The sequence below is a fragment of the Melanerpes formicivorus genome, unplaced genomic scaffold (genome assembly GCF_026170545.1).
Source record: "Melanerpes formicivorus ecotype bairdi unplaced genomic scaffold, bMelFor1.0.p_v2 SCAF_399, whole genome shotgun sequence".
Taxonomy (NCBI): Eukaryota; Metazoa; Chordata; class Aves; order Piciformes; family Picidae; genus Melanerpes; species Melanerpes formicivorus.
Window position 1 is genome coordinate 114,629 of NW_027142751.1, and position 24,454 is coordinate 139,082.

General features: G+C 67.7%; 2 protein-coding genes across 4 annotated transcripts; both read right to left on the reverse strand.

Moving 5' to 3' along the window:
* Nucleotides 1-107: 107 nt before the first annotated feature.
* On the reverse strand, nucleotides 108-3,354 carry CNPY2 (canopy FGF signaling regulator 2). Its single transcript, XM_068170485.1, has 6 exons — nucleotides 3,326-3,354; nucleotides 2,985-3,076; nucleotides 2,625-2,740; nucleotides 1,827-2,024; nucleotides 1,334-1,430; nucleotides 108-483 (listed from the first exon to the last, which is right to left on the reverse strand). Exons 1-6 carry the CDS (start codon nucleotides 3,352-3,354, stop codon nucleotides 440-442), a joined length of 576 nt encoding a protein of 191 aa, XP_068026586.1. The 3' UTR covers nucleotides 108-439.
* Nucleotides 3,355-4,194: 840 nt separating this feature from the next.
* Nucleotides 4,195-23,646, reverse strand: PAN2 (poly(A) specific ribonuclease subunit PAN2). 3 transcript variants are annotated; one of them, XM_068170488.1, is made up of 27 exons: nucleotides 23,567-23,646; nucleotides 22,654-22,953; nucleotides 20,704-20,873; nucleotides 19,756-19,876; nucleotides 19,298-19,375; nucleotides 18,888-19,155; nucleotides 17,553-17,895; nucleotides 16,184-16,280; nucleotides 15,621-15,740; nucleotides 15,120-15,239; nucleotides 14,428-14,556; nucleotides 13,816-14,015; nucleotides 11,654-11,793; nucleotides 11,121-11,227; nucleotides 10,641-10,739; nucleotides 10,208-10,284; nucleotides 9,436-9,577; nucleotides 9,056-9,193; nucleotides 8,299-8,358; nucleotides 8,108-8,198; nucleotides 7,841-7,998; nucleotides 6,796-6,939; nucleotides 6,262-6,441; nucleotides 6,074-6,167; nucleotides 5,077-5,195; nucleotides 4,487-4,565; nucleotides 4,195-4,411 (listed from the first exon to the last, which is right to left on the reverse strand). In XM_068170488.1, exons 2-27 carry the CDS (start codon nucleotides 22,933-22,935, stop codon nucleotides 4,377-4,379), a joined length of 3,591 nt encoding a protein of 1,196 aa, XP_068026589.1. In that variant the 5' UTR covers nucleotides 22,936-22,953; nucleotides 23,567-23,646; the 3' UTR covers nucleotides 4,195-4,376. The 3 variants fall into 3 exon arrangements, with proteins under 3 accessions (XP_068026589.1, XP_068026587.1, XP_068026588.1); XM_068170486.1 differs by having other exon boundaries at nucleotides 11,654-11,796; XM_068170487.1 differs by lacking the exon at nucleotides 23,567-23,646 and adding an exon at nucleotides 23,261-23,275 and having other exon boundaries at nucleotides 11,654-11,796.
* Nucleotides 23,647-24,454: the final 808 nt, after the last annotated feature.

The following is a 24,454-nucleotide window of genomic DNA, read 5'->3' on the forward strand; positions in this document are numbered from 1 at the left end:
GCCCTCCCCCTCCTCCACACACAGCAGCCAGACCGGCCCTGGGCACGACCACCACGCAGCCCCTTTATTGCCTGTGCAGGGCCCACCCCCCCAGCCCCTCTGCCCTGGTGTGCCCCCCGCAGTGCCCCCCCGGCAGGGGCAGAGGAACGTCCCTGGGGGGCAGCCTGCCTCCTGCAACGTCCCCGGGACGTCCCGGTGCCCCCAGCATCCCAGTGCCCCCCAGCCTCCCGGTGCCCCCAGCACCAGGGCTGCAGTGAATCAGGAGCAGAGCAGCAGGCTGGGGCATCGCTGCCAGCTCCACAGCCCCCTCGGTGTGCAGCAGGGGAGCAGCCAGGCCCCGAGGTGAGGGCCAGCCGCAGCTCGGCGCTCTCCTGGTCCCACGAGGCCACCGCTGAGGGTGGGCAGCGTCCTCCAGAGGCAGCCAGGGCTGCTGCCTGGGTCACAGCTCATCATGAGGGATGTGGAGAGCGTGGTCACACAGGTCTGGGGGCGACAAGAGGGGGGGCACTGCCCTCAGGGCACGCAGAGTCTCGTGGCACCCTGCCCCTGGCAGCTGCGAGCTGTGCCAGGGCACACAGGAGCTTCCCTTTCGCTTGGTCCTGGGGGGACAGAGCTGCTGGCACAGCCTGTGCCAAGCTGGGGCCAGGCTGAGCCCTGGGAGCATCCCCCAGGATGCCCCTGGAGAAGGGAAGTTTCCTTCTTGGCCCATCCCAGGTCCACAGGGCATCCACACTGGCACAACCCCGTGGTGCCCACACCGAACACTGCCACCTCAGAGGAGGGCAAAGGTCCTGGCAGGCCCTGACCCTGCTGCTGCCAAGCTGGAAACAGCCCCATGGGGAGGGGGATGCCGGGGGGGAGTGCCCACATTGGCTGTGCCAGGAGCCCTGGGTGGAGCAGGGCAGGGTGCTGGACCCAAAGCAAGCTGTGGGCAGCAGGGTGCTGGGGAGGGGCTGCAGGGGAGGGGCTGCAGGAGTGGGAGAGGCAGGAGGGGGGCAGCAGGAGGGGGGTAGCAGGAGGGGGGCAGCAGGAGGGGGGTAGCAGGAGGGGGGCAGCGGGGGGGGCAGCAGGGGAGGGGGCTGCAGGGGAGGGGCAGCAGGGGAGGGGCAGCAGGGGAGGGGGCTGCAGGGGAGGGGCTGCTCCATGGGCACCAAGACACTTTGGGATTCCAAGGCCTTGCAGCTCCTCCACATCCTCCCTGCCCTGGGCTGGCAGCTCCTGGGGTGCTACGAGCCAGCAGGGCAGAGGGAGAGCCCCTCCCCAGCCTGGCACAGCCTGGCACGGCCTGGCACGGCCCAGTACAGCATGGCACAGCCGGGCACAGCCGCCTCACCGGTGCGCTTGCTGCAGAGCCGGTCCTTGACGTTCTGGGTCTCGTGGGACAGCAGCTCCAGCAGCTCATCCTCGTACTCCTCAGCGATGCTCTCACACTGCAAGGGCAGCAGCTGGGGGGGCTCAGCACCACCAGCAAGGAGGGGGCACCCAGAGCCCACCCCCCACCAGCCCAGGAGCGGCCCCCTCCCCCCAACCGCCAGGAAGGAGCAAGCAGGAGCTGCTGGGGGACACCTGGTGCCTGGGGGGCACCGAGGCACCAAGGGAAGCAGCCAGGAGCTGCTGGGGGCACTGAGGGACCAAGGGAAGCAGCCAGGAGCTGCTGGGGGCACCAAGGCACCAAGGGAAGCAGCCAGGAGCTGCTGGGGGCACTGAGGGACTCAAGGAAGCAGCCAGGAGCTGCTGTGGCACCATTCCACCCCTCCAAGCCCCCCAGCTGCCCCCCAGGGTGGCTCCCCCCCGGCGGTGCCAGCCGGCTCTGTGCCCTCACGCACCGCGAACTTGAGGCTGGCCGCCACGTCGCCGTCGATTTTGACCCCGGAGAGCTCCATCCTGGTCCCATCCTGGGAGAGCACTCGGACATAGCTCTTCCTGTGGCTGCCTGGCTCCACCTTCTCCCCATAGTCCTTCATCTTCTCACAGACCCTCTCCAGCAGCTCCGTCAGGTGAGCTTCCGAGCGGGCGTAGGGCACCTGGGGCAGCGGCAAGGCTCAGCAGGGCCAGGCAGCAGCCAGGGGAGGGCTGGCACCTCCAGGGGCACCCTGGGAGTGCCAGGGAGCAGCAAGGAGAGGGGCTGGCACCCCCATGGGCACCCTGAGAGTGCCAGGGAGCAGCGAGGAGAGGAGCTGGCACCTCCAGGAGCACCCTGGGAGTGCCAGGCAGCAGTCAGGGGAGGGCTGGCACCCCCATGGGCACCCTGGGAGTGCCAGGGAGCAGTGAGGAGAGGGGCTGGCACCTCCAGGGGCACCCTGGGAGTGCCAGGGAGCAGCAAGGAGAGGGGCTGGCACCTCCAGGGGCACCCTGGGAGTGCCAGGGAGCAGCAAGGAGAGGGGCTGGCACCTCCAGGGGCACCCTGGGAGTGCCAGGGAGCAGCCAGGGGAGGGGTTGGCACCCCCATGGGCACCCTGGGAGTGCCAGGGAGCAGCAAGGAGAGGGGCTGGCACCTCCAGGGGCACCCTGGGAGTGCCACAGGGGGAGGCAGGTGAGGGAGATGAGGCTGGCTCAGCCCTCCCAGAGCATCTGCAGCCGGCCAGGACGGTGCCAGCCCGGTGCCAGCCCGGTGCCAACCTCACCTCCACGACCGACTGGCTGCCATCAGGGTTGATGCGGAAGGAGCCCATCTGGATGGTTTTCCTGGGGTCCACCTGGGCAATCTCCCACTCCAGCTCATCCACCAGCGCCCTGCAGGCTGCAGGGGACACAGCTGCCGAGCTCCCGGCGCCACCGGCTGGCACTGCCCTGCCCGCACCACCCCTGGCACTGCCCAAAGCCACCGGCACCACCGGCACCACCGGGCACCACCGGCAGTGCGGAGCCCAGCTGCGCCCCGCGGCCCTCGCACAGCATCTGCCCGGCCCCAAGCAGCAGGCACAGGGCAAAGAGGTCCCAAGGGCCACCCCGGCCCTGTCCCCACCCTGTCCCCCACCCCGCACCTCCACAGTGCAGGTCCTGGCTGCGGCGGGCACAGGCTGGCACAGCCAGGGCCAGGGCCAGGGCCGCGCCGAGCACGGGGGGGGATCCGGCCCTTCATCCTCACGGCTCCACCGCTGGCTGATGACCTGCGGGCAGGGGCAGCTCCAGCGCTGGTGGTCCCCAGGTCCTGACCCCTCCTCAGACCCCGGCCCCCGCTTGGCCCCCACAGGGCATCGCCTGTGGTGTTCCACCCCCCCCCCAGAGCCTCTCTGAGCCCCATCCCTGACAGGGCCTGGCTGTGCCCCTGGACCCCTCAGGCTCCCCTCCATGAAGAGCCCCCTCCCCTCTCAGGGGGTCCCACAGGGAGCTCCATTCTCTGCAGGACCACATCCACGACCCCCTGTGGAACCCACTCCTGTAGGGTCGAGTCCAGCACCCACACCCCCTGCCAAATCCAGCCCAGAGTCCCCTGCAGAGCTCCCTGCAGAGCTCCCTGCCCTGTAAGGTCGATGCCAGACACCGCCCCCCCGAGCCCCCCACCCCGAGCCCCCTCCCCACGCAGAGTCCTCTACGGAGCTGCGCTTCCTACAAGGCCACGTCCCCGGACCCCGTGGAACCCACTCCGATGGGGTCGAACCCGGAGTTCCCCTACGGATTCCCCTCCTCACAGGCGGCTCTCGCAGCCCCCCCAGAGCCCTCCCCCTCGGCACGGTCCGGTCCGGAGCCCCCCGTACGGCGCCGCTCTCCCGTCCCGCTCCCCCGGGCTGCCCGCGCCTCCGCCTGCCCCGGCGAGCCCCTCCGCCCGAGCCGCCGCGGCGGAAGACCCCCGGGAGAGGCCGGCGGACGAACCGGTCGGCCGGGCGGAACGAGTCGGACCGGTCGGACCGGCTGCTGGGCCCGCGGCGGCGCCGTCCCGGACGCAGGCAGCGCCGCGGGCAGCCCGGGGGCAGCCGCAAGGCCCCCGCAGCCCCAGGCCGCGTGGCGCTCGCTCCGAGGGGGCGCGGTCTGTCGTAGCCCCGCCCACACCGTGCTGTGGTCCCGCCCCCCGCCCGGGTTCCGCCGTGCGCCCGGCGGCCGCCGCGGTCTGGCTGCTCCCTGCTGTGGCCTCTGCGCTGCCTCCAGCGCTGGCCTCGGTTCTTCCCTGCCGCGGCCGCGGTGCCGCTGCCTAACCCCGCAGCGCCGCTGCCTGACCCCGCAGCCCTGGAGCCAAGGAGCAGACGGCAGCGCGGCTGTCGGAGGCTGCTTTATGGGGGCGCCCGGGCCGGCGGGCGAGTCACGGGGGGAGGGACACCGGCAGAGAGAGGGAGTCCCGGGGCGCCGGGCCCCGGGCAGGGTCAAGAACAGCTCAGTCGCCGCTGCTGGTTCCAGTTTCTTGTGCGTCCACTTCCGTCAGGGGGTCCCGGGGCTGCCGCTCACAGGGCCAGCACCGGGGGGTACACGGCCCCGTCTGCAGGGAGAGGGCAGGGTGAGGGGGCAGGGGGAGCACAGCTGGGGGGCGCGGGGGGCTGCGGGGCTGCCTTACGCTTGGGGCTGCTCTGGCTGTCCGGCTCCGGCACCTTCCAGTCCATCTTCCTGCCCTTCTCGTAGAGACCTTTCAGCACCTGGGCACCGCAGGAGCCTTGGGCTTGGAACAGCTCCTGGAGCCCAAGCCCTGCCCCCAGCACACCACCAAGCCCTGGCCCTCGGCACCACAGCCTCTGGGCACCGAAAGCCCTCCAGGGATGGGACTCCAGCACTGCCCTGGGCAGCGTGGGCCAGGCCTGGACAAGCCTCAAGGGGCAGAAATTGCTCCTGACCCTGCCCTGGGGACAGCTTGAGGCCATCTCCTCTTCTGCTCTTTTCATCCTTGGCAGGAGAGCCCAACCCCCCCTGGCTCCAGCTTCCTCTCAGGGACTTGCACAGGGAGCCAGGAGGTCTCCCCTCAGCCTCCTCTTCTCCAGCCTCAACCCCCCCCCCCCCAGCTCCCCCAGCTGCTCCTCAGCTGTCCTCCAGCCCCTTCCCCACCTCCCCTGCCCTTGGTCTGGCCCTAGTGCAGCCCTCAACCCCCTCCTGGCTCCTGCTGCCCCACGCCCCCAGGGGCAGCTGCCCCCAGCTGCTGTGCCAGGGTCCAACCTTTCTGAACTCCTCAGGCTCTGTGCCCTGCGGGGTCAGCTCCAGGTACTTGCGGTACAGCTGCAGAGCCGTCCGAGCGTCCTCGATGCTGTCATGAGTCTCCCCCTGGATCTTCAGGTCTGGGGGGAGAGAGTTTTTTATCCCCCCCCAACTTGTAGGTCAGGGAAAAGAGCTGGTGGGGGACAGCTCCAGCCCCTGGCTTGCTCCTTGCCCCCTTCTGGCAGCTGGAGGTGCTGGGAGGTGTCCAGAGAAGGGCCAAGAGGAGGAGCAGAGAGCTCTGAGGGAGCACTGACAGGGACAATCCAATTCCCCCACACCCCCCCCAGGCCTGGGAGTGATTCATGGAGCTGTAAGGCTGGGGGCTCATTTCCATCAGAGGAGTCACCAGGGAGTGTCACCAGGAGGTGTCACCTGCCAGGACTTGGTGGGTTGAAAGAACTCAAACAACTCTCCCCCTGCCCCCCAGCCCTGCTCTGCTCACACCACAGCTGCAGCTCTGGGGCCAGCTCTGCAGCCTCTGCTCCAGGAAGGCTCTGGAGGGGCTGGAAGGTGTCCAGAGCAGGGCCAGGAGCAGGAGCAGAGGGCTGGAGCTGAGCACAGCCTGAGAGAGTTGGGGTTGTGCAGGCTGGAGAGGAGAAGGCTCCCAGGAGACCTTCTGGTGGCCTCCCAGGGGCTGCAGGAAAGCTGGGGAGGGACTTTGGAGGCTGTCAGGGAGGGATAGGACTGGGGGGGTAGGCAGAACTGGAAGTGGGGAGACTCAGCTTGGCTGTGAGGAAGAAGTTGTTCCCCAGGAGGGTGGTGAGAGCCTGGCACAGGCTGCCCAGGGAGGTGGTGGAAGCCTCAGCCCTGGAGGTGCTGAAGGCCAGGCTGGAGGTGGCTGTGGTGGAAGGGCTCCCTGCCCATGGCAGGGGGGGGGTTGGCACTGCCTCACCCTTGGGGTCCCTTCCAACCCTGCCCCTTCTGTGTCCCTGTGGTTCCCAAGGGCTTGGCCACTGACCCAGGAAGTACCAAGCGAGGAAGCGCAGGGAGATCATCCTCTTCCTGGGGATGTGGAAGAGGTAGACTGTGTCAATCACCTGGTCCTTGGGCACCTGGGAAGCAGAGAGAGAGAGAGAGGGAGAGGCTCCTGCTGGTGCCAGCCCCCACCCAGAGCCCCCCTTGGGGCCAGGGGCTCGCTGCTGTCACCATCAGGTTGATGACTCTGAAGTCCTTCTGCAGCCCATGGCCAACGAACTTCACCCCCACGTCGATGAGGAAGCGCAGCTTCAGGTAGGTGGACTTGAGGGTGGTGAGGTGCTTGGAGGAGATCTTGGCATCCAGATCCCCGGGCTTGATCCCTGAGTACTGGGTCAGGTAATCCACCACCTGCCAAGGGGCACCGGGAGGGGGGCTCGGGAGGGCCTCCCCCTGCTGGCACCGCGGGGGGGGGGGGGGGGAGGGAGAGGGGGTGGCAGAGAGGGGGTGGCAGGGAGAGGGGGGGTGCCCTTCTGGGGGCTGGTAAAGAGGGGGGATGCCCCTGGGTGGGGTGGCAGGGAGTGGGGGTGGGTACCCCTTGGGGGGTGGTAGGTAGAGGGGGGTGCCCCTCCAGGGGGTGGCAGGGTGGGGGGGGGGGTGGCAGGGTGCAGGGGGGGCAGGGTGAAAGGGGGGTGGCAGGGTGAAGGGGGGAGGCAGGGGCAGGGGGCTGGGCAGGGGCAGGGGGCTGGGCAGGGGCCCTGGCACCTGCTCCTGGGTGGAGATGTAGTCATCAATGAAGGGCACTCCCTCGTTGGGGCCCTGGCCCCGCACGCAGCTGATCCTGGCCACCGACATCTGGCTGGGCTTGATGGTGGACTTGGTGCCGTCGCTGCGCAGCTCAGCCTCCTCCTGCAGGGCCCAGGGGCAGCTGGGGGTCAGGGCAGCTGGGCTGGCCTTGGCCAAAGGCCTCCCAGGTCCGCCCCAACTCTGCACCAAAGGCCTCAGCACCACACCTGAAACACCCCCAGGGCTGGGGACTCCACCAGCACCTCCCTGGGCAGCCTGGGCCAGGCTTGCAGAACCCTTCCAGGGCAGAACTTTCTCCTCAGGGCCAAGCTGAGCCTGGCCTGGGGCAGCCTGAGGCCATCTCCTCTGGTCCTGGCCCTTGGCCCCAGAGCCCAACCCCCCCTGGCTGCAGGCTCCTCTCAGGCACTTGCAGGGAGCCAGGAGGTCTCCCCTCAGCCTCCTCTCCTGCAGCCTCAACCCCCCCAGAGCTCCCTCAGCTGCTCCTCCCCAGACAGGCCCAGGCTGGAAGGGCTCTCCAAAGAGCATCCAGTCTGACCCCCCCCAAGCAGGCAGCAGGGACAGGCCCAGGCTGCCCTTCTCTGGCCCTCCTCCAGCCTTCAATGCCCTCCTTGGAGTGAGAGCCCCCAGCCTGCCCCCAGGCTGCCAGCTGTGCCCTCCCCAGTGCCCACTCCAGGGGGGTACAGCTCCTGCCCTGCTCCTGGCCAGGCTCTTGGTGGATTCCTTGGCCCAACTCCAGCTGTGCCCTCCCCGAGCTGGGCACCGGGAGGTCTCCCCTCAGCCTCCCCTTCTCCAGCCTCACACCCCCCCCCCAGCTCCCTCAGCTGTCCTCCAGCCCCTTCCCCACCTCCCCTGCCCTTGGTCCAGCCCTAGTGCAGCCCTCAACCCCCTCCTGGCTCCTGCTGCCCCACGCCACTGCTGCAGGGCCAACACCTCCCCCCCTCAGCCCTGCCCGAGGCAGGCAGGCCCAGGGGGGCATCCCAAGGCTGGGGGGGGCAGGCCTGACCTCATTCAAGGTGACAAACTCAGCATCCAGCCCCACCAGGTCCCCGGGCTGGGGCATCTCGCTCAGCATCAGGGGGATGAAGGTGGCGTGGCACTTGCGCTGCTTGCGAGCCAGGGAGGCCTCCGCCAGCAGCACGCTGGCCTCGATGGGGTTCTTGACTGGGGGAGGGGAGGGAGGGGTGGAAAAAGGGAAGGGAGGGTGAGGCAGGCAGGCAGGCAGTGTCCCCAGGCTGTCCTCACCACCACCACTTCCACCCCAGGCACTCACTGACGAGGTTGTACTTGGCGTTGAGGTTCCTGCGGGCGTAGTAGAGGATGGCCGGAACCTTCCAGCTCATGTCGAACTGCACTGCCTCACACTGCAGGGCAGGGGGGAGAGGGGCTCCAGGGGCAGCCCAGAGTGGGCTCTCCCCACCTGCCCTCCCCCCCAGGGCATGCCCCCCCCCCCCCAGAGCTCACCTTGTCCACGGGCTCGATGAGGAAGTCGTTGAAGAGATACCACTGCTGGTGGGTGACTCCCTGGAGGGGGGGGTGGGGGAAGAGACACCGCCTTAGGGGCACCCCCTGGGTGGGGGCAATGAGTCCTCTGCCCAGTTGCCAGGCCCAGGAGGGTGTGCCAGTGCCATGTGGGGACTCCCACCCTGCCTGGGACGCCGGGAGGGGAAATCCCTGCCGGCCTGGGCGGTGACGTTGAAGCCCTCGGGGGCTGGGTGGGCGCAGTCCCTGCCCAAAACTCCGGGGAGGTGCAAGAGAAAAAGAGCCAGGGCTGGAGCCTTGGCACACCCTGGGAACTCCTGCCCTGGGCACCTCCACCAGGACTGCCCAGAGCAGCAGAATCACAGAGTGCCTTGGGTTGGGAGCTCAAAGATCACCCAGTGCCACCCAGCTGATCGGCAGCCTCCAGCCAGCCCCAGCCTGGCCTCGGAGGAGACCTTACCTGGCAGCACAGGGGCCTGCTGCCAACCTGCCCCTGGCCAGGAGGAACCAGCCTGAGCCAGCCTGGCAGGAGCAGCTCCTCCAGCCCAGCAGGAGCAGCTCCTCCAGCCCAGCCCTTCCCTCCCCACCAGGTGCCCAAGCGGCTGCTGGGCCCACGAGGGATGCTCCCCAACTCCAGCCAGGAATGGATGCCAGAGGGAGGCCTGGAGGAGCTGCCCTCAGCAGGGCAGGACCCAGGGGAGCAGGAGCTGCCCCCCACCCCCCCCAGCAGGCTTCTCACCTCCTTCCTTTGGTGGTAGGTCTCTCCCACCTTGATGTGTCCTACCAAGCTGCCCCCGGTGCGGGGATCCAGGATGTGCACCACGGTGGCCATCAGGTCGTAGATGTAGACAGAGTCAGGGTCATCACCTGGGCCCAGCTGCAGGAGGAAGCAGCCCCAGGAGGAGGAGGAGGGAGCAGGGGGAAACCAGCTCAGCTCTGCCTCTTCTCCTCCTCTAACCCAAAGCCCCAGGCCTGCTGTCTCACCACCAGACCAGAGGTTTCAACCAAGGCAGCTCCCAAGCCATCCTCACAGCCTCTGGGCCCACACCGAGGTTCTGCAGTTCTGCTCTCCCCCCCACCCCCTCCATGGAGCCCCAGCAGCATCTCAGCAGCTTTTACCTCCTCATTCTCACTCCAGTTGCAGACATCCAGCTCCTTACTCTTGCTCAGCTTCATCTTGATGGCATGGGGGATCCAAATGTTCTTCAGCTCCTCCACAGCAGGGTAGGAATGCCCTGGGCTGGGGCTCCCCAGCTCCTTCCTGCAGGGAGAGGAGAGAGGAGAGAGGGGAGGGGAGGGCCCAGGTCCCTCTGCAGAGCCTCTCTGCCCTCCAGCAGCTCAGCTCCTGTCCCCAGCTTGGTGTCAGCTGCACATTTGCTGCTGATGGACTCAATGCCCTCATCCTGATCATTAATGAAGATGTTGAAGAGCACAGGGCCCAGGACTGCTCCCTGGGGCACACCACTGGTGCCTGGCTGCCAGCTGGCTCTGGCACCATTCACCACCACCCTCTGGGCTCACATGGAGCAAGCAGCAGTGGGCTGGAGCCAGGAGATGTCATCCAAGGCAGGGTCTCCACCTCCCCACTCCCTGGACCTCCCCCCCAGGGCAGATGGAGAAGCCAAAGCTGGCACAGGTTGGGCTGAGCCACGGCCCTGGGGCCTTGGACCACCTGAGGAGGGGTGAGGGGAGGATGCTGTGGGCTTGAGAGGTGGAGCAAGAGGGCAGCTGAAGGGGTTCTGGGCCCAGCCCCCAGCCAGGGTGAGCAGGAGGAGGCTGAGCCCTCGGAGGGCCCAGGAGGAGCTTGGCTGCTCACCACCTCGGGTGGGAAACAGCCTCTGAGCTCTCTGAGGTGCAGAGGAGGTGTCCCCCCCCAGCAGCTGTCACCTACCAGTCCCTCAGGGAGATTTCTTTGCCTTTGGGGAGCTCAAAGCCTCCTCTCTTCATCATGGCTCTCTGGAAGGCAAACTGGCAACGAGACACAGGGGGAAGGTCAGCCTGGGGCAGGCTGGGGCCAGCCAGGCTAGAAGGAGGACCCTGGAAGCTGGTGCCAGGGAGAGGGAGAGCCAGGGGACCCCAACCAAGCTGCCCCTGGCTCCCAGGGGGATGGCAGCAGGAGAGCTTTGGTCTGCCCCAGCTAGGAGCAGGCCACAGCCACCGAGGTGTCCTCTGGGAGCACAGCAAACCTGGCTGGGGAGCAGGAGACCCTGGAGGGCACCCCCAAGCAGCTGGGCAGGACCTGGGCCACACAGCAAAGCCTGGAGGGCAGCAGGGGGACCCCCCAAAGGGTGTTCCTCCCCTCCCAACCCCCCCTCAAAGCCCACCTCAGCTTGGGTCTTCCAGAAGTCTGCCTCCTTGGAGCTGTTGACCTCGCAGTTGATGACCAGGACGTCAGGCAGGCAGCGAATGTTCCTGGTCTGAACCTGGGCAGAGGAGCAGCAGCTGGGACCCCAGCCCCAGGGCCAGGACCCCAGCCCCAGGGCCAGGACAGGTGGGGGCTGCCACCTTCCTCCCCTCCCCCTCCCCCTCCTCCACCTGCAGAGCTTCCTCCTCATGCCAAGCCAGCTCCAGGCTTCAAGTTTGGCTCAGTTGGGAAAGGCCTCCAAGGTCATCCAAGGCTCCACCTCCCCCCTGGGTGCTCCTCCACCTCCTCCCCCCCGGGTGCCCAGAGCAAAGGGCTGGACCCAGATGACCTCCAAGCTGCCTTCCAAGAGGGAGATGGATGAGCTGCTCCCTGCCCCCCCCCGACTCTCCCCCCCCCAGCCCCCCCCAGCCCCCCTCTTCCCCCCCAGCCCCAGGCTCACCGTGGGTTGGTACTTCTCACAGTTCTCACACCAGGCCTGGGTGTTCTGCTCCAGGCAGATGCTCCTCTTCAGCACCTGGGCAAACTCATAGGCCTGGCCTGGCTTCTCTGCAGGGCCCAAGCTCAGCATCACCACCCCCAAGGCCTTCCACATCCTCCCCCCTGGGCTGGGAACCCCCAGGGAGGGCAAACCCCCCCCCAAAACCCTGCAGCCAGAGCAACCAGCAGGAAGGCTCAGAGCTGCCCCAGGGCACAGCAAAGCTTCTCACTGCTGCTGCCAGCTGCCAGAGCTGTGCCCCCTCGCTCCAGCTGGGCCAAGTGGTGGCTCCAAGCTCCAGCTGCCAGAGCTGTGCCCCTCGCTCCAGCTGGGCCAAGTGGTGGCTCCAAGCTCCAGCTGCCAGCTGCCAGAGCTGTGCCCCCTCGCTCCAGCTGGGCCAAGTGGTTGGCTCTGCCTGCAGCTCCTCCCTGGGCTGAGGGGTGGCTGCCCCCCGTGGCTCCCCCCCAGGCCCCCCCAGCCCCTCCCCAGCCCCTCACCTGTGCTCTCAGGGTAGGAGAGGGTGAAGAGCAGGGTGGAGGAGAGCCGCACGGTCTCCTGGCCGCAGCGACACATGCTGCAGTTCTCCAGCTCACAGCTGAAGAGCTGCCCGATGACAGAGCCCCCTGGGGAGCCAAAGCTGCTGCAGGGCAGAGCAGAGAGAGCCCTGCCTGTCAGCAGGGAGCCAGGCAGGCTCCAGCAGGGGAGGAGGCAGGAAGCCCTGAGGATGGAAGCTGGGAGGCTGCCCGGGCAGGCTGTGGCTGAAGCCTCCCTGCAGGGGCTCAAGGGGAGGTTGGGTGAGGGCCCAGGGGCAGGGGGGGCTTGGAACCAGATGCTCCTCCCCCTGCCCCCCCTGGGTGCTCCTCAGGCACCTGGATCACCTCCAAGGTCTCTCTTCTTGGACACCTCCACAACCTCCCTGCCCTCCACCTCCAGGGCTAAACCTCTCCTCCTCCACCACCTCCCATCCCTCCCCCTCCTGTCCCCCCCTGGATGAACATCACAGAATCAGTCAAGAAGGCTGGAAAAGACCTCAGGGACCCTCAGGCCAACCTGTCAGCTCCCCCCCAACACCTCCTGCCTAACTAAACCATGGCTCCAAGGGCCACCTCCAAGCCTCTGTGGAGCAGCAACCCCCCGGGGGGAGGACACAGCATGGAGGAGGCAGAGGGAGGCACAGAGCAAAGCTGCAGCAAGGGAGAAGACATCAGGAGGAACACAGGAGGTGCTCAGGGGGGGTGGCTAGGTGGATCACCCCCACAGGCCTCAGCTGAAGGCCTGCCAAGCCCAGCAGAGCCACTGCAGGGCAGGGCACTCACAACCCAAAGGCCACAGCAGGAGGAGGAGAGGAGAGCAGCAAGAGGTGGATGTGGGGAGGAGTGGCTGTGGGGCAGGCTGTGGGGCAGGCTGTGGATGGAGTCTGCCTGGACCTCAGCAAGGCCTTTGCCACCCTGCCCCACAGCCAAATCCTGGCCAAGCTCTCAGCCCCTGGCTGGGACAGCAGCTCTCTGAGCTGGGTCAGGAGCTGGCTGGAGGCTGAGCCCAGAGGGTGGTGGTGAATGGTGCCACAGCAGCTGGCAGCCAGGCACCAGGGCTGTGCCCCAGGGAGCAGTGCTGGGCCCCAGCCTGATCAATATCTTCATTGATGATCTGGAGGGGGGATGGAGTCAGTCAGCAGCACATCTGCAGCTGACCCCAAGCTGGGGGCAGAGGTTGGTCAGGGAGAGGGCAGAAGAGCTCTGCAGAGGGAGCTGGGCAGGGGGGCAGAGCCCAACAGGATGGCACTGAGCAGCTCCCAGGGCCAGGAGCTGCACTTTGGCCACAGCAACCCCAGGCAGGGCTGCAGGCTGGGGGCAGAGGGGCTGAGAGCTGCCAGGCAGAGAGGGAGCTGGGGGTGCTGGTGGAGAGCAGCTGAACAGGAGCCAGCAGTGTGCCCAGGGGGCCAGGAGGGCCAAGGGCAGCCTGGCCTGCAGCAGGAGCAGGGAGCTCATCCTGCCCTGTGCTCAGCACTGCTGAGGCCACTCCTGGAGTCCTGTGTCCAGCTCTGGGCTGCTCAGGGTAGGAAGGAGGTTGAGCTGCTGGAAGGTGTCCAGAGAGGGGCAACAAAGCTGGGGAGGGGTCTGGGGAGGGGTCTGGGGCACAGGGCTGCGAGGAGAGGCTGAGGGAGCTGGGGTTGCTCAGCCTGCAGCAGAGGAGGCTCAGGGGAGACCTTCTTGCTCTCTCCAGCTCCCTGCAGGGAGGCTGCAGCCAGGTGGGGTTTGGGCTCTTCTCCCAGGCAGCACCAGAACAAGAGGACACAGTCTCAAGCTGTGCCAGGGAAGGTTTAGGCTGGAGGTGAGGAGAAAGTCCTTCCCAGAAAGAGTTGTTAGCCCTTGGGATGTGCTGCCCAGGGGTCCCCATCCCTGGAGGGGCTCAGGAGGGGCTTGGATGTGGCTCAGCCACGAGGGCTGTGGGGACAGCTTGGACCTGGTGAGCTTTGAGGTTTCTTCCAACCTTGGTGGTGACACTGAGCAGTGGCAGAGGCTCCTGCCTCCCCCTCAGAGCCCAGGCTGCCCATGGGCTGAGAGCTCCTGGGGCAGCACAGCTCCTGCAGGGCTCTGTGCTGCCTGCTGCAGAGCAACCTTCCCCCCCAGCTTACTTCCTCCTCCCTCAGCTTCCTCACCTGCTGCCAGCCCCTCGGTAGGCCTGGGGCCCCTCCTGCTCCTGGGTCTCCTGGTGCAGCTGGGTGAGGATGAACCTGTTCCAGCTCTGGATCAGCCTGCCCAGGTTCACCTTCCCTGTGGCCTCGTCAGAGTCAGCCAGGATCAGCCCCAGGGCCGAGGCCTCGGGGATGGTGCGGAAAGCCCTCAGGAAGTTGCTGCCCTGGGGATGGAGCAAGAGCAGCAGAGCTCAGCCAAGAGGAGTTTCCTGCTGCCACCCCCCCAGCTCCTCTGACATCACTCTGACACTCCCCAGGAACCCCAGCCCTGCTGGGGGGGGAAGGGACCTCTGGAGCTCACCCCACCCCCCCCCAGGCACCCCCAGCGCCTTGCCCAGGGCCACGATGGAAGCTTCCCCCCCCAAGGAGACTCCACAACCCCCCTGGGCAGTGCCAGGCCTCCAGCAGCCTCACACCAAAGAGGTTTCTCCTCCTGAGAGCCTCAGTTTGTGCCCCTGGGCAGCACTGAGCGGAGTCTGGCCCCAGCCCCTTGCCCCCCAGCCCTTGGGGGATCTGAACAATGCTCAGCAGGAGCTCTGGGGCTGCTCTGCTCCAGGCTCCCAGCCCCACACAGACCTGGCAGGGGTCTCCTCTGGACAGGTCCAACATATGGAAGAGCAAACCCAGCTCACAGCCCAGGCAGAATTCCTTCTGGCAGAGATGGTTCTGTACCAAGCACCTGACTGGCTCCAGGAAGTACAGCACCTGGCAGGGAGGGAGCAGTCAGGAGCTGGCCCCAGGGCTGGGGGGAGCTGGGAAGCAGGAGCTGGGCCCCAGGGCTCGGGGGGAGCTGGGAAGCAGGAGCTGGGCCCCAGGGCTGGGGGGGAGCTGGGAAGCAGGAGCTGGGCCCCAGGGCTGGAGGGGAGCTGGGAAGCAGGAGCTGGGCCCCAGGGCTGGGGGGGAGCTGGGAAGCAGGAGCTGGGCCCCAGGGCTGGGGGGAGCTGGGAAGCAGGAGCTGGGCCCCAGGGCTGGGGGGGAGCTGGGAAGCAGGAGCTGGGCCCCAGGGCTGGGGGGGAGCTGGGAAGCAGGAGCTGGGCCCCAGGGCTGGGGGGGAGCTGGGAAGCAGGAGCTGGGCCCCAGGGCTGGGGGGAGCTGGGAAGCAGGAGCTGGCCCCCAGGGCTGGGGGGGGAGCTGGGAAGCAGGAGCTGGGCCCCAGGGCTGGGGGAAGCTGGGAAGCAGGAGCTGGGCCCCAGGGATGTGGGAAGCTGGGAAGCAGGAGCTGGGCCCCAGGGCAGGGGGGAGCTGGGATTGGGCTGGGATTGTCCCACCTGGATCATGCAGTTGCAGTAGGCATTGGGAATGTGAGGCTCCAGCCCTGCAAAGAGGGTTTTGTTGTAGTGCTTGAAGTCAAAATCTTCCAGGCCCAGCTTGGAGTATTTGATGGTGACCTAGAGCAGGGAGCCAGGGAGAGGGAAGGGATTGAAGGGGGGAGGAGAGGCCAAGGTTGGATGAGGCCCTCAGCAACCTGGGCTAGGGGCAGGCTGAAGACCTCCCACTTCCAACCCCTCTGCCACAGGCACTTGTCCATGGCAGGGGGCTTGGAACTGGATGATCTTCAAGGTCTCTTTTCCCCCAGCCCATTCCCTGAACCCATGGAGGTCATCCACAGCCCTGCCCAGGGCACCAGCACAGAGAGGTTGCTCCCAACACAGCCACAGGCAGCAGGTTGGGCCCCACCACCACCCCCAGACCCAGGTTCTTCAGCCTGGCCCAGGCCAGTCTGGGGCCCCCCCAGGCAGCCCCTTCCTTCTGCCCCAGGAGGTCAGCACCTTCCTGTACTTCTTGGCCACCCTGTAGAGATGTGGCTCCTCCTCACGGCCGATCGGGGACTCGGGCACCTGGCTGAAGCTGTCAAACTCAGTGTCCAGCTCCTTCAACCTGTAGGGAATCTGAGAGGGCAGAGGGAAGGGCAAGAGAGAAGGGCAAGAGGGAAGGGCAAGAGGGAAGGGCAAGAGGGAAGGGCAAGAGGGAAGGGCAAGAGGGAAAAGGAAAGGGAAGGGAAGGGAGGAAAAGAGGCTGAAGCCTGTGCTGGAAGAAGCAGCAGGCCCCAGCCCAGCACCTCCTGGATTTTGCTGCCTTGGAACAGGCTCAGGAACAAAGCAGAAGGGATTGGGACCCCCCCAGGGCCTGCTCCAGGCTCCAGCACCTTCCCTGCGGCCAGGGACTCACCGCTGGGGCAGGGGGCAGCGGGGCAGGGGGGAGCCAGCAGTGCTTCCCCGGGAGGGCACCGGCTGGGCACCTCCCACCTTGCCCTGCCAGCAGGCCCAGGCCCTGCAGCCCAGCTGGCAGGGTGTCCCCCTCCCCTGCACGACCCCCTGGGGGGCTCAGGCACCTGGTTGCGGAGCTTGGTGCGGGGGTTGGGGGCGTAGCCGATGAACCCAACCTTCTTCATGGTGCGCAGGATCTCGGGGTCCACCGGAGGGGCTCTCCTGGAAAGCAGCACAGCAGGGCCTGGGGCCTGGAGCCTTCCCCAGGCTTCCCTCCACAGCCCCCTCCAGCACCCTGGGCCACAGCCAGCAGCAGGGCAGCGGTGCTGAGCCCCCGGGGCGGGGAGCGGCAGAGGGAAGGAGCAGCTCTGGGCTGAGGCAGCCCAGGACCCCTCCAGGCTCACAAAGGTCTTCTCCAACCCCACCAGCTCCAGGCCTGCCCAAATCCCTGCACCCCAGGGGGGAAATTCCACCGCGGGGCTCTCCAGGGAAGGGGAATCCACCACCCCCCTGGGCCAGGCCTGGATGACCCTCAAGGGGCAGAAGTTGTTCCTCATGGCCAAGCTGAGCCTGCCCTGGGGCAGCCTGAGGCCAGCTCCTCTCATCCTGTCCCCTGGTCCTGGCAGAAGAGCCCAACCCCCCCCCCGGTACCAAGCTCCTTCCAGCAAGTAGCAGACCAGAAGGTCTCCCTCAGCCTCCTCTCCTCCAGCCTCAACCCCTCCCAGCCTTCTCCCCCAGCCCCTTCCCCAGCTCCCTTGCCCTTCCCTGGCCCTGCTGCAGCCCTCAAAGTCCTCCTGGCCCTGAGGAGCCCCAAGGCTGCCCCCAGGCTGCCAGCTGTGCCCCCCCAGTGCCCACTGCAGGAGGCCAATCCCTGCCCTGCTCTTGCTGCCCACAGCACTGCTGCTCCAAGCCAGGCTGCTGGTGCCCTGCTCAGCCACCTGGGCACCACTGGCTCATGCCCAGCAGCACCCAGGGCAAGGGAGAGCAGCAGGCAGCCAGGAGGGGAGGGAGAGCAGCACCCAGGGGAAGGGAGAGCAGCAGGCCAGGAGGGGAGGGAGAGCAGCACCCAGGGGAAGGGAGAGCAGCAGGCCAGGAGGGGAGGGAGAGCAGCAGCAGCAGGCCAGGAGGGGAGGGAGAGCAGCAGCAGCAGGCCAGGAGGGGAGGGAGAGCAGCAGCAGCAGGCCAGGAGGGGAGGGAGAGCAGCACCAGCAGGCAGCCAGGAGGGGAGGGAGAGCAGCACCCAGGGGAAGGGAGAGCAGCAGGCCAGGAGGGGAGGGAGAGCAGCACCCAGGGGAAGGGAGAGCAGCAGGCCAGGAGGGGAGGGAGAGCAGCACCAGCAGGCAGCCAGGAGGGGAGGGAGAGCAGCACCCAGGGGAAGGGAGAGCAGCAGTAGCACACAAGGGAAGGCAGCAACAGAGCTGCCCTCCTGCTCCCCAGGCCCCAAGGAGGAGGAGAGCTCTACCAGGAGCCCTGTGGGAGAGGCTGGGAAGCTACCTGGGGGCAGGAGCAGAGTTGGCAGCAGGCCAGTCGGAGAGGAGGGCATCGCCGGGCAGCGGCATGGGGATGAGCGAGAGGGGCACCAGGTCCTGGTTCCAGTCCAGGTGGGGCAAGGAGTCCACCATGCAGGGCAGGGCAAAGTCGGTCTCCCGGGAGTAGGTGTTGAAGGTGGCCTCAGGGGAGTCGGCCCAGAGGTGGACACAGCCCTCAGAGTCCCCAAAGGCCAAGGCCTGCTTGCTGGCCGAGACGTCGAAGGTCATGATCAGCGGCCCCACGGTGTTGACGTGGAAGATGTCAGCTGGGTTGGCCAGGCCGGTGGGCTCGCAGAACTGGCACTGACCTGCCCAAGGAGGGGCACAGAGCAAGCTGGCACAGGCTGGGAGCCCTTGGGCACGCTCAGAGGGGCAGGGAGCTGGGTTGGAAGGGACCTTGAAGGTCGTCCGGTTCCAACCCCCCAGCCGTGAGCTGGTGCCCAAGGCAAGGGGGCAGGGACTGGATGACCTCCATGAGCTGGTGCCCAAGGCAAGGGGGCTGGGACTGGATGACCTTCATGAGCTGGTGCCCAAGGCAAGGGGGCTGGGACTGGATGACCTCCATGAGCTGGTGCCCAAGGCAAGGGGGCAGGGACTGGATGACCTCCATGAGCAGGTGCCCATGGCAAGGGGGCAGGGACTGGATGACCTCCATGAGCTGGTGCCCAAGGCAAGGGGGCAGGGACTGGATGACCTCCATGAGCAGGTGCCCAAGGCAAGGGGGCAGGGACTGGATGACCTCCATGAGCAGGTGCCCATGGCAAGGGGGCAGGGACTGGATGACCTCCATGAGCTGGTGCCCAAGGCAAGGGGGCAGGGACTGGATGACCTCCATGAGCTGGTGCCCAAGGCAAGGGGGCAGGGACTGGATGACCTCCATGAGCTGGTGCCCATGGCAAGGGGGCAGGGACTGGATGACCTCCAACCTCCCCCCAGCCCATCCTGCTCAAGGCCTCATCCAACCTGGCCTTGAACCCCTCTCCAGGCAGGGGACAGCCACAGCCTCCCTGGGCAACCTGTCCCAGTCTCTCCCCACCCTCACTCTCAACAATTTCTTCCTCCTCTCCAGTCTCAACCTCCTCTCTTCCAGCTCCAATCCATCCCACCTCACCCTGGCACCTCCAGGATGCACAAGTCCCTCCTCAGCCATCCTGGAGCCCCTTCAGCTCCTGGCAGGCCCCAGGGTGGTCTCCTTGGAGCCTTCTCTTCTCCAGCCTGCCCAACCCCAGCTCCCCAAGCTTGGGAGGTGCCAGGAGGGAGCAGGGGAGAGCAGCAGGGCGGAGGCTGAGGCCTCACCAACCTGTCTGGGAGATGATGGCCAGGCGGGAGGTGTAGGTGGGGATGAAGCGCAGGAAGGAAGGGTCGATGTGGACCTGCAGGGGGGTGGTGGCCCTCATCATCCTCAGGTCATAGACCTTCAGGAAGCGGTCACAGGCCAGGCCATTCATCCTGCTGGAGAAGCCACAGGTGACCAGCAGGTTGCCGTGGACGTCGAAGTCGGAGAGGCTGCCGGAGTGGGCGTCGAACTCGTGCTCCACCGCGAAGCTGCGCGGGTCCCGCAGGGACACCTGCCGGGGAGGGCAGGCCTCAGGGGGGGCTGGGGCTGTCCCACCCCCCAGCAGCACCCTGGGGAGCCTGAGAGAGGCTTGGCAGCTTGAGGCCAGAGCCTGACAGGGGAAGAAGCTGAGCCAGCAGCAGCCTGGGGCTTACCTTGCCTGAGGTGTGGCCACAGAAGAAGAAGCGATTGGACTGCCTGAGGATGGTGATGCCAGGGAGCTCCACGGTGTACTGCAAGGGAGGCAGGGGGGGGAGGGGATGGAGGGAGGGAGGGGTGGGGGGAAGGGGATGGGGTTGGGGGGGAAGGGGAGGGGTGGAAAGGGGAGGGGTGGAAAGGGGAGGGGTGGAAAGGGGAGGGGTGGAAAGGGGAGGGGTGGAAAGGGGAGGGGTGAGCCCCAGGGCAAAGCATTTGCAAGGCCCAAGAGGGGGACAAGGAGCAGAAGCCAGCCTGGCTCTGCCCAGGAGGGGGACAAGGAGCAGGAGCCAGCCTGGCTCTGCCCAGGATGGGGACAAGGAGCAGGAGCCAGCCTGGCTCTGCCCAGGAGGGGGACAAGGAGCAGCAGCCAGCCTGGCTCTGCCCAGGAGGGGGACAAGGAGCAGCCTGGCTCTACCTTCTGTGTCTCCTGGACGGTGTTGAGGTCTATCTCCAGGACGTGGCTCTGCAGCCCCCCGACCAGCAGCGTGCTGCTGTCGGTCAGCAGGAGGCTGTGCATGTCCTCAGACTCCTCCATGCTAGGGGGGAGAAGGAACAGGGCAGCCCTCACCCCCCTGCCCAGCTCCAGGAGGCAGAGGGGAAGCAGCAGAAGGTCCACCCTCAGCCCTTGAGGCGTTCAAGGCCAGGCTGGACGAGGCCTCGAGCAAGATGAGGGAGGGAAGGGCAGGGTGGCTGGAACTGGAGGACCTCCAAGGACCTTTTCAACAACCTAAACCATTCCACCCCAGGATCAGAGGCTGTTATGGGTCAGAAGGGACCTCCAAAGAGCATCCAGTCCAAGCCTCCACTGCCAGAGCCTAAACCATTGCACCTCAGGATCCCTCTGTTAGGGCTCAGAAGGGACCTCTGGAGGTCTTCAAGCCTCTTCAGGAGAAAAGAAGGCTCCAAGGTGACCTCATTGTGGCCTTCCAGGATCTGAAGGAGGACTACAGGAAGGCTGGGGAGGGACTGAGATCAGGCAGTGATAGGACTAGGGGGAATGGAATGAAGCTGGGGGTGGAGAGATTCAGGCTGGAGGTGAGGAGGAAGTTCTTCCCCATGAGAGTGGTGAAGCCCTGGAATGGGTTGTCCAGGGAGGTGGTTGGGGCCCTGTCCCTGGAGGTGTTTAAGGCCAGGCTGGATGAGGCTCTGGCCAGGCTGATCCAGTGTGGGGTGTCCCTGCCCATGGCAGGGGGGTTGGGGCTGGCTGCTCCTTGGGGTCCCTTCCAGCCCTGAGCCATTCGATGATCCCAAGCCCGACCTCCCCGGCAGAGCGGGAGCCCAGGGCCCACAGGAAGGCATCCAGGTGGGGGCTGGGAAGCCTCCAGGGCAGGAGAGCTGCCCAGGGAGGGGTGAGGGCACTCACAGGTAGTCAAAGATGATCAGGCCCCCCCGGGAGAGGTACTTCAGGTTGGCTTTGGTGAGGAAGAGGACTCCGTTCTCCAGGCTCTGGATCTGGCGGATGTCGTCGCTGCTGTTGACTTGGAAGGAGGAGTAGCGCTCCAGGGTGGGCCCGAAGAAGGAGGTGGCATGGCCCTGCAAAACCCAGCCCCCCCTCAGCACCCAGCCCAGCCCCCCCCGGGTGCCAGCACCAGCTGAGGAGGAGCCCTTCCTGCCCCCCCTCCACGCAGACCGCTCAGCCCTCTCCCGTGCGGGCAGGGAGGGGAACCGCAGCGCCCTGCAGCCCCTCGGGGTCAGGGCAGCTGAGGCACTGGGGGGGGACACCAAGAACTCTGTGCTCCAAGGCTCAGCAGCCCCCTCCAGGCAGGACAGGCCCAGCCTGGGCAGGACTAACCAGCCTGGCCTGACCCCAAAGCACTGGGGGACCCCAGCAACCCCCTGCCCACCTGGGCCCCTGCCCTGTGCCTCCCAACCCTCCCCCTGCCCCCCTGCCCACCTGGGCACCTACCCTGTGCTTCCCAACCCTCCCCCTGCCCCCCTGCCCACCTGGGCACCTGCCCTGTGCATCCCAACCCTCCCCCTGCCCCTCTGCCCACCTGGGCACCTACCCCGTGGTTCCCAACCCTCCCTCTGCCCACCTGGGCACCTACCCTGTGCCTTCCAACCCTCCCCCTGCCCCCCTGCCCACCTGGGCCCCTGCCCTGTGCATCCCAACCCTCCCCCTGCCCCCTGCCCACCTGGGCACCTGCCCTGTGCTTCCCAACCCTCCCCCTGCCCCCCTGCCCACCTGCCCTGTGCTTCCCAACCCTCCCCCTGCCCCTCTGCCCACCTGGGCACCTGCCCTGTGCTTCCCAACCCTCCCCCTGCCCCTCTGCCCACCTGGGCACCTGCCCTGTGCCTCCCAACCCTCCCCCTGCCCCTCTGCCCACCTGGGCACCTACCCTGTGCTTCCCAATCCTCCCCCTGCCCCCCTGCCCACCTGGGCACCTGCCCTGTGCTTCCCAACCCTCCCCCTGCCCCCCTGCCCACCTGGGCCCCTGCCCTGTGCATCCCAACCCTCCCCCTGCCCCCTGCCCACCTGGGCACCTGCCCTGTGCTTCCCAACCCTCCCCCTGCCCCTCTGCCCACCTGGGCACCTGCCCTGTGCCTCCCAACCCTCCCCCTGCCCCTCTGCCCACCTGGGCACCTACCCTGTGCTTCCCAATCCTCCCCCTGCCCCCCTGCCCACCTGGGCACCTGCCCTGTGCTTCCCAACCCTCCCCCTGCCCCCCTGCCCACCTGGGCCCCTGCCCTGTGCATCCCAACCCTCCCCCTGCCCCCTGCCCACCTGGGCACCTGCCCTGTGCTTCCCAACCCTCCCCCTGCCCCCCTGCCCACCTGCCCTGTGCTTCCCAACCCTCCCCCTGCCCCTCTGCCCACCTGGGCACCTGCCCTGTGCTTCCCAACCCTCCCCCTGCCCCTCTGCCCACCTGGGCACCTGCCCTGTGCCTCCCAACCCTCCCCCTGCCCCTCTGCCCACCTGGGCACCTGCCCTGTGCCTCCCAACCCTCCCCCTGCCCCTCTGCCCACCTGGGCACCTACCCTGTGCTTCCCAATCCTCCCCCTGCCCCCCTGCCCACCTGGGCACCTGCCCTGTGCTTCCCAACCCTCCCCCTGCCCCTCTGCCCACCTGGGCACCTACCCTGTGCTTCCCAATCCTCCCCCTGCCCCCCTGCCCACCTGGGCACCTACCCCGTGGTTCCCAACCCTCCCCCTGTCCCTCTGCCCACCTGGGCACCTACCCTGTGCTTCCCAATCCTCCCCCTGCCCACCTGGGCACCTGCCCTGTGCTTCCCAACCCTCCCCCTGCCCCTCTGCCCACCTGGGCACCTACCCCGTGGTTCCCAACCCTCCCTCCCCCCACCTGGGCACCTACCCCGTGGTTCCCAACCCAAAGCATCTCCTCGTGGAGGTCGAAATGGGAGACAGCCACAGGCACCCCGACCTCGGAGACGGCCGTGTGCAGCTCGCTGTAGATGCCCTCCATCAGGTGCACCGACTCGGGCACAGCCATGCCCTCCAGGGGCACCCCCTCGGCGTCCAGCTCCACGTTCTGCAGCAGGCTGGGGTTGAGGTGGGGGTCGAGCACCGGGTCCAGCGCCGGGTGCAGGGGAGGGGCATACTCGGCAAGGGAAGGGTCAAGGCCGTCAAAGTTCATGGCGAAAAACACCGGCGCCTGCCCGAGGAAGAGAAACGGAACTCAGCGGGCGGGCCAGAAGGAGCGGGACCCCGCTTCCCAGAACCGGCGGCGCGGGGCTCCGGCTGGGATCCTGACGGCACCGAGCCCCCGCCGGGACCACCGGAGCGCCTCGCCGGGACACGCTCCGAGCCCCATCAGGAGCGGCAGCCCCCCGGGAAGGGGCCCCGCGGCAGCCCCCCAGGAAGGGGCCCCGGGAGCCCCCCGGGAGCCTCCCCACACCGGCAGCCCCCCGGGAGCCTCCCCGCACCGGCAGCCCCGAGCAGCCGCCCGCCCCCCGCCTCACCGCAGCCCGCTCCCCGCGGGCGGCACGGCGCCAGCTCCGCTCCCGCCTCCTTCTTTATCTCCGCGGCCCCACAGCGGCCCCGCGGCTGCTAGCGGCGGCACCGGGCGGGGCCGGACACGGAGTGGGGAGCCCAGGCCCGGCCCGAGCCGCGCTCTCTATGGGGCCTTCCCGTTCCCCGCGCCCAGAGCGGCTACCCCCAGTCTCCCGCGCTTCGGCCAAGCATCCCACAGTGCCCCGCGGCCCGGTGCGGTGCGGCGCGGCCCGTGCCGCCGGTACCCACTGCCCGCCCCCCAAGCTCGCCGGTACCGAGCAGCCGCGGGCTGAGCCCCGCCGGGGCCGCGCTCCCGGGCTCGTCCCGCTGTGCTGCCACGGCCGGGCCCGAGGCCGCCGCCGCCGCCCCTCCCGCTGTCTCTATGGCAACCGCGCTCCCGGTAAACCGGGGCCGTGCCCCAGGGCTGGCGGACCAATGGTAGCGCGGAGCCGTGGGAGCTGGCCAATCAGCGCCTGCGTAAGGCGGGACTAAGCGGCGCGGCGGATGGCGGCCCGGACGGTGCGGCCGAGGGGACAAAAAGCTCAAAGTGGCCGTTTCGCGGCGAAAGGGGGAGGCGCTGGTAGAATCCCAGGGGCGAAGAGGGTTTCGGGACCCCCTGAGGCTCGAGTGATCTCTGTGGGTGCCCCACGGGTGTCCGCGGGCATCCCACAGTGCCCCATGGGACCCCAAAAGTGTCCCCAAAAGCCCGACAATGCCCCCTGCTGTTCCTCGGCATCCCACGGGGTCCCAAAGTGTCCCCAGAATGCCCCCTGCTGTCCCCTGCCACCCCACCATATCCCACAGTGTCCTAGAGTGTCCCACGGGGGTCTCATCATGCCCACTGGTGTCATGCAGAGTCTTCTCAAAGTGTCCCACGCTGACTCTAGCGCCCCACGGGGACCCACAGTGTCCCACAGGATGTCACCGTGCCCACTGGTTTCGCACAGTGTCCTCTGGCACCCCGCGGGGATCTCAGAGTGTCCCTAAATGCCCCCTAACGACCACTGCTGTCCCACGGTGGCCGTTTGTATCCCACGGGGTCCACCGTGGGACAGCCCCGCCGGGTCCTGCGGGCACCGTGGTGTCCTCGGGGCAGCGCACGGTGCTGAGCACACACACCACCACCACCCCCGGGACCCCCAGCTGTCCTCCTCCTCCCAAAT